This window comes from Alligator sinensis, unplaced genomic scaffold (assembly GCF_000455745.1).
Source record: "Alligator sinensis unplaced genomic scaffold, ASM45574v1 scaffold872_2, whole genome shotgun sequence".
Classification (NCBI taxonomy): Eukaryota; Metazoa; Chordata; order Crocodylia; family Alligatoridae; genus Alligator; species Alligator sinensis.
This window is the reverse complement of record NW_005842132.1, coordinates 199781-207842: the sequence shown is the minus strand read 5'-3', so window position 1 is coordinate 207842 and position 8062 is coordinate 199781. Positions and strand designations below refer to the sequence as shown.

The window sequence follows — 8062 nt, the reverse complement described above, 5'->3', positions numbered from 1 at the left end:
GGCTGGTAGGAAATGGGATTATTATTGTACAGCGTTAGTGTGAAGTGTGCACCTGCCTGTTTTCACATCCAGACACTTGGCTTTGTTTCTCCCTGATGCCTGGTAAAGGAAGTTGGCACCTCGAACACATTTATTTAGTTGTATTCCTGCTCCTCAAGGAGTACAGCAAGAGCTCTTCAAATTTAATTTTATTACACTATAAAGATGTCCTTAATCTTGAGGCTTGACTCTTTCAGCATTGCACCATACCAGTGCCGGACTGAAGCGTGTTCAGGTTCAGACAAGTTTATGTGGCTTCTGCTTTAGTGAGCATTTCACAAAGGGGATAGTGTTAACTGGCTTGACTCTCCCTGATTCCCAGTTTGACTGTGGCAAGTCACTTGACAGCCTCTCTGCTCCTGAGGTGCCAGCTGCAAAATGGGACTTGTGTCTTACAGAGCAGTAAAAAGGACTTGGTTCATGAATGGCTATGAAGTGCATGGATGGCAGATGGAAGTGCACGTAGTGGTTGTCTCCTGCAGTGCCTGTGTTTGGGGAATGCACCAGAAGTTTTCAGAACCCATAAATCCATAAAAGGGCCAGGGCAAGGTCCCTGTGGGATCTGGAGAAACCAAACCCAAAGGTCTGAGCAGCTTCAGCACTTAAGGAATGGGTTGTAACATGGCTCAGAGATGCCTTAAGCATTAACGTCTGGTTTAAATGCACAATCAACTCAACAATGAGAAGTCATGCTACTCTAGAAGGGTGAGAAACAAACCCAAATAAGGGACTTTCACATCTGCTCTTTGTTGTGATCTGTGGGTGTGAATTCCTCTTTACAAAGGACAAAATAGAGAGGAAATGATAGTCTAATGCAAACACCTAGTCACACCCAGCTGCCCCTTCCCATGCTCAGTGTTTTCATTTCCTCTTACTGGAAAATTGACCGCAAAATCCTGATTTCTCCTCCCCTCCCCTCTTATTGACTCTCTCCACATCTTTAAGTCTCACACTCCTTTTCTTTTTGGTCCCAAGGTGCTTAGTGGTGTTAATGGTCTGGGCACTAGATTAGACATTTTCCTAAAGCTGCTCTTGCACTCCATAACTCAAGCAGGTCCACTCCCAGTCCCCATAGTACATCACTCCTCCCCTGCATTCTCCAGTGACTCTAATCTTCTGTGACAGTAAACCCATTTATTCCACCTGCCAATATATTTATCCCCGATGATCCTAAAACAGTGATTTGCCCTTAGTTTCCAGGATTTTGGCTGTGAGCACCTAGAAAGGTTCAGTGGCTATTTACACATCCTGCATGGGCCTGTACCGGGATATATTCTGACTGTTTCAGCATAAAGGATGTCCATGTTTTGTGGGTGCACCTTGTTGGGTTGAGTGTCGCTGTAATGGAGTGTGGACTCTAGGAATTGTCTTTTGTTTTGGGGAGCTGTCCTGATTGGAAAACCATATAACATATCTGAATTGAACCGTCCTGGGTAAGAGGGAGAAACCACTTGTGTAGCACAAAATTACCCTGATGCCAGATCTGCACATGTTCTACAGACGCACTCTGGTCTCTGTGGCCACTGCAGGAAGGACAAGATGGAGTTGTGATCACACACAAGGCTTTATTGTATTGTGCATTAGATCAAGTGTCCAACTCCTGATAAGAGGAGATCCCACAAATCCCATTCCTCCAATTCTCACTTGACACTTTCTGCCCAGTAGAACAAGAACACCACCAAAAAAACCTTACTGCTGTTGCTTGCAAATGAAAGTTTATGGTTTTATTGGGGTGCACACACTTGAAATCAGGCCCGAGGGATGAAGTGAAAGGCTAATATAGGCCATGGCAAATGAAGAAAGATTCATTCATCAGTTTGAAAACCCACCAGACATGCTGAGAGGTCCTAAGACTTTTCTTCTATCCCTTCTCCTCCTCAGCTCTGAGGTGTATCACTGTAATGGTTGCAGGCCAAAGAGAAACTGAGCAAGGATAGTGAAGAAGGTGGAAATCTGTGTTACTGATCTCAGAAGCACTGAGAGGATACTGAAGAGACTCTGAATCTACCTTTCATTTAGCTTTCTGTAGAAATGGTTTTGAAGCTTTTCTTTTTCCCTGGAGGATTTAAGGCCAGTCGCAACACTTGCATGTGCCATTATAAACCAGTCCATCAGGACAGGACATTCTGAAGGTGGCCCTGTTGGCACAGATGTAAAACTTGGTGTTCTCCTCTGGGACAGGATAGATGCCATCATCCTTATTAAGGCAAAACTTGGAGGCTGGAACAGGCTGAGGAGTTGTTTTGAGGTTGGTGCTGGTTGAAGCAGCCGTTGATCGTGCCATCCTTGCAGTGGTTGAAGCAGCTGTTGATTGTGCCATCCTTGCAGTGGTTGAAGCAGCTGTTGGTTGTGCCATCCCTGCAAATGCATTAGCAGAAATAACATTGTTGACAGCAAACCCAAAGACAAAACTACATGATGTATTCTGTGGCCAAAGCCTGGTGGTCATGGAGGACTGGTGAAACAGAGAAGAGGACATTAATGCAGAGAGGTGACACTGTTTTGAAGTGTGACTTTTCAAGCAAATCAGGCTTGAGTAACAAGATGCAAAGCTCTGATGCTCAGCAGCCTGGGAAATTAAACAAAAAGAAAGCCCACCTCCAAGATATCCAGCATGTGTGAATGATTTTAAGAGGCCTAACCTATGTTGTAATCCAATGCAAGGCTTAGATCATTTTTTGGGGGTATGTTTTTTGTGTCCAAGGCTCCTCTCTCTTTATGCTGGACACTGCAGCAGAGATGCCTCTGTAGCCTTTGAGCTCTTACAAAAGAGGAAGCCACCAGCTGCATGTGGTCATTAAAACAAAAAAAGGTCATGTATTATGCGATATTGTAATGGGTACAGGTGGCCAGCAGGCCTTTGTATGGGTGCGTGGGGGTGTGGGTGCGTTTTTTCTGTAACGGGATAGGATTAATCCTTTTCGGAGCGTAGATATATATATGCATGACAGAGAGAGAGAGACATATATTTTTACAAAAAAAAAAAAAGAAAAAGAAAAAATGTATTATGCAAGTGTGTTGCTTTTACTGTTTCCTTGAAGACTCTTGTGACTGATCAAAAGGGACTGGGGTTGTTGTTGTTGCACAACGTTTGTACTTCTTTCTTTCCTTCCAACAGCACAAACCTCTTTCCCAATAGCAGAAGACACACGGGCCAGAAAAATTCAGCCCGTACGTATAACAAATGATTCACTCATTCCTCACCACATCCCAATTTCTTCAGGGTGTTTAGAAGAGGGTATGCTCCTTGATTGCAGAAAGAGCCACTGAAGTCATCCAGGTCAAGAGCCCAAATCATGGCACCTCCCAGTCTGTTGTTCTTTAGGTACTGAACCTAGGAGAGGGGAAAACCCACACGTAATATGAACTCTGGTGCTGCGGGGAGGCAGGTGTGATGCCATTTCATCTTTGTTAGGCCTCTGCAAGCTGTGACAGCTCTAGAAGGGTCCTATTGCCATTCCCAAGTAATTACTGGCTAGGAGATAGGTGGGAGAAACGACCTGCACTTGCTCAATGTGCCAGTTCTCTCAGATTCAGGAAGCTTCATTAGGGCACGAATCCCTTCCAGGTTTGGGTGCTCCCACACTGGATGATATTTTTTGCATGACAGTGCAAGATGCCAGGTGCCTACCACTAAGTTTCACTTTTTAGAGCCACGTCCAGGAGAAGCTGGGAGCAGAAGGGACCTCTCCATTCTGTCCTTGGTCTTGAAGAGAGACGCATACTCTCACTTGGGCATTAGCTACCAGACTCCATTTCTGTTTTGTGGCCACCCCTGAAATCTTACTGCTATTCTCAGTTCTTGCAGTGATGTCAGGCCAGTCACATCCCTTCTCTGTGCCTCAAGTTCCTCATCTGCAAAGTGAGATCATCCGAACCCTACCAGGAAACAGGCAGGCTGTTTGATTTTGGTAAAGTGCAATGAAAATATCAGATGTCTGATAGGAAGGGCAAAGCCTTTTCTACAGAAATTTAAGGTAAGAGGTAAAGGTGAGCCCACTTCTCTGAACTACAGGAAGGTTCAGAAACTCAGGGTCTCCCTGCCACATTGTGCATCTACAGGAAAATCTATAGGAACTACTTACTTTAGTTGTAATGCTCTCCATGTCATCATATCCCACCCATTCCTTGTCCTTGAAGGAATAAGGCACCTTCTGATCCTTAATCATTTTGGTGGTGGCACCTTTCAGAAAAGTACAGATCTGGGGAGGAAAAAAGAGAGACACAGACACACAGATGGGAAGAGAGAGTGAAATCTGGGTGAGCTAGGGCAAAGAAGGGGAAATGTAATAGTCTTGAAGCTTTATGTTCTGAGGGTTCCAAACATTAGATTGCTGTAGAGCAGGGGAGTCGATTCAACAATTCCCAGCAACATGTGCAAATCACGATAGAAACAGGAGCATTTACAAAGAGGAAAGCGAAATGCACCACACCTCATAGTAGGCCAAGAATCCTGCCTCCCGTGTGAAAGTGCCTGCAGTTGTAGGCCCAGAAGCAGGTGCGCCAACATCGGAGTCCGAGGAAGAGAGGGTGAAACCTCGCCCGTAGGTGGGGATCCCCATGATGATCTTCTCAGCTGGGGCCCCCTTGCTCATCCAGTATTTCACGGCAGCATCCTGTATCAGAGGAGAGTTGATTTGCCTTCCCTTTGCAATCAAACCTGGTGGTGACTACATTTTACAGGACAGGTGGAAAGGAGGGTAATTTTGCATCTTGACTAACAAAGCTAGATGTCTTGAGCTTCCCTGGAACCTTCCACTCTCCTGCTACCAGACCTGAAGTCTGCCCATGCAGTGAGCCAGTTATGTGGATTTTATGGGAATATGCCTGCTGCATCTTTACCTATAATCTGTACCCTTTTCACAATTGTCTGGCTTGCTTTCCCTGCAGAATATGGGCCATCCTGTAGCTACGTGACTTTTAACTCCAGTTTCTTGTTAAAAGCCTAAACACTTTGCCAGGGCATAAACGGGTTTTCCCAAACCAACTTCTTCCCCCTCTTTGCCCACTCCCTATGTAGCCAGATATTAAGTCTTCCCATAACGTCCTCTACTCTTCCATGGGGTATAAGGCACTCGGTTTCCCTGTTGGTTTCTCAGGAATACAACACCACTGTCAATGTTGTGATTGAATGCACCCAATAACTTTGTGTGAACAGTTCTGTGTTTTTGCTGGAATACCCGGTAATGGTGATCTAGATCTAGTGAGAGAAAGTGACTTAGTAACTATTACCCACTATTCTTTATCACATTTAATGTTTCCCAGGAGGTTGCATCCAAGCTAAAATTTTCTCCCCCTATAGCTTTGCAAGCAATTTCAGCGCTTGTTGTCTAGGGTTTGGACCCCACTCCCCCAATCTGCACAAGGGGTTTAGATGGTAAATGCAGGCTCATTTGGGGAAAGATGCCTCTGCAGTCATCTCCTCTAGCTGAGCGCTATGGATCTGAGAGGTGAAAGCCACCTGCAGAAGTTCTTTGTTGCTTACAGTGTTACTGTATTCGGCAGGTCCTGTCTCATTGTTTCCTTTGTAGAGAGGACTGACGTGGCCTGTGGTATGCTCCCAGGAGCCATGGAAGTCATAGGTCATGAGGTTGATAAAATCCAGTTCTCTTTAAAAAGGAGAACAGAAAACAAGATGATATTTTCTCTGTACCTAGTGTAAAGGGCACGGAGAAGCCTGGGTAATAGCATGTGACCACGTGGCTTAACTGTACTCTAAGGCAGTGGGCAGAGCCGGACACGGGCATGGGCAAACTGGGCAGCAGTCTGGGCCTTGGACAGATAAGGGGCCAAAAATGGTATTTTTTTCCCTGTTGTCCACTTACTATCATCATCATCATCATCATCTCTGGCAAAGTTTGCCCAGGGCCACCAGAAGTCTAGGTATGGCACTGGCAGTGGGTTTCAGCCTCTGGCCCACAGACCCCTGGGCACCCAGAGACTATATCTAAGGGGTCCGTAAAAGATGACTATGATCAATCAAAAGTATTCAAATACCCACACTTACAATTCAAAGGGGTCCGCACCCCCGCTCAAAATTTTTTAGGGGTCCGGAAATGAAAAAAGATTGAAAACGACTATTCTATATCATAGTGTGGCTGGACAAGACTCACTTTAGGATGTCGCTGACTTCGTAGCCTGCATTGATCTTTTCCCTCCCAGCAGCCACAGCAGCAGTCAACAGCAGCCTCTCTTTCTGTGTCCTCTTCCCTTCCTCCGTGAATTCTTTAGCCATTTCCTTTGGGTCAGAACAGAAAGAAGTAAGCATCAATGCATTAACTGAGCCTTCAATTTGCTTTAAAAAAGGTCAGTTTTAAACTAAAGAGGGGCTGCCCATCCATAAGAGATGCACAACTCCAATAAGTTCCTGATCAAGCTGGTAGTTTGGGGTCTCTCCAATTAATTCATATATTCAGGGCCAAGCCTTGAATGATTTCACATGGGGACTGTGCTGTCCTTGACAGTGCTAAAAGACAAGTCAGACCCCAGGAAACACATAAGTAAAGTGGCTGGTCAGAGTTTTGATGCCCTGGGCCTTACGATCCCCGCTGTCACCTGAGTGGGATGTCTCTAAAAGGGGATCCAGGCACCACAGGCTAGGAAGGCCAATACCTGGCCTTACCCATATGCCTCTCAAACAACCTCTTCCATTCTTCAGAATGGCCAAGCTGGAGATGAGCCCAAAGCTTGGATGAAAGCCTCCATCCAGGTTGCCAAAGGCTGTTTTTGCTCTATTCCACCTCTCTAATGGAAATTTTCAGATGCACATTGGCTCTGTCTCTACAGCACCTCTAGCTTCTATCACATGGTTCCTCCACCCCTCACCAGCTTCTACCCTGCATGCTGCAGTGTTTGCAGATGCAGCCTGAGAGCTATCTAGGCTCATTTCCTATTTCCTTACTCCTCCTGCCAGACCCTGGAGAGAGGGGGCTGAGCTCCTGAGGCATGCCACACCTGGACTAGAGCCGTGAAACGCTGTTTATCTTCAGGAGGGCTTCCTCTCGCTGCCGGATACTCCCAGTCTATGTCCAGGCCGTCGAAGCCATAGTGGCGCAGGAACTGAAGCACAGAGAGGATGAACGTCCAACGGTTGGCGGGAGTGGACACCATGGTGGAGAACCTAGCATGAAAGTTGGCCAGTCAGCAGCAGGAAGGCAGTAGTTGATAGTCTGTCACAGGGGCTGGATCTAGTCTGTGGCTGCAAAGAAGGCCAAATACAGCTAGGAGGAAATGTGTGCACCCAGAGTCCTGCTCAGTGCTGATATAAAAGCTGTATGCCTCCTTATGCAGGGCAAATCAATGTTTAGCTGAGCTGCGTTGTATTAGATTTTTGCTCTGCTTCTCCAGACTATTGGTTGCCAAACAGTATCTGACATATATGTATTACAGGCATTTCAGTGGTGTTTTTCACCAGGATGTCAGAGCACCTCCTATAGCTGATTTCTGACATAGGGGATTATTAACACCATTTTAAAAGGAGGAAATTAGGTGACTCGCCCAAGGTCATACAGCAAGCCAGTGGCAGAGCTGGGAATAAACACCTACTGTCTCCTGTCTCCCAGCACTGGGGTGTCCCCCACCTTCAAAGAGACCATGGAGATGCCTGTACTGCCCTAGTCTTGTAAGGACATATGTAACTGTTTGACTGGAAGAGTGCAATAGCCCCCGTTTGTTTTCAGGGATTCTCTCTTCCTTGCCTTCCTGCTCTGTATATGCAGCATGGACTGAAGGCTAATCTCTTACTTAAAAGCACTGTCTCAAATATTGGTTTTGGAGGGAATTTTCAGGGACAGCTCCAGGTTTAAAGCTTTACAAATGATTGCGGGAAGCAATTGCCAAGGATTCGTACTCTCCCGAGTTTAAGATTGCCCTTAAAACGTCATTTTACATGACTCCCACCAGAGAGGTCATTGTCATTTTACCCAGAAGTTCACTTGAGCTAGAACAATAATCATACAGAGAACACCTCCCAGAAAACTTAACCTTCAGTTTTGAGTAACAAACACGCCGGCGTTGAAATTCC

The 8062-nt window shown here is 45.9% G+C and overlaps 1 protein-coding gene across 1 annotated transcript in view; it reads right to left on the bottom strand.

Annotated features, from left to right (window-relative positions):
- Positions 1 to 1741: 1741 nt before the first annotated feature.
- The window catches only part of LOC102384198 (chitotriosidase-1), a 9665-nt gene continuing 3344 nt past the window's right edge, over positions 1742 to 8062 (bottom strand). The window contains exons 5-11 of the mRNA XM_025205837.1: positions 6994 to 7159; positions 6153 to 6277; positions 5525 to 5648; positions 4473 to 4655; positions 4125 to 4241; positions 3244 to 3373; positions 1742 to 2397 (exon numbers count right to left, since the gene is read on the bottom strand). Coding sequence (XP_025061622.1) covers positions 2105 to 2397; positions 3244 to 3373; positions 4125 to 4241; positions 4473 to 4655; positions 5525 to 5648; positions 6153 to 6277; positions 6994 to 7159 — 1138 coding nt within the window. The 3' untranslated portion in view covers positions 1742 to 2104. The remainder of the gene's footprint in view (positions 2398 to 3243; positions 3374 to 4124; positions 4242 to 4472; positions 4656 to 5524; positions 5649 to 6152; positions 6278 to 6993; positions 7160 to 8062) is intronic.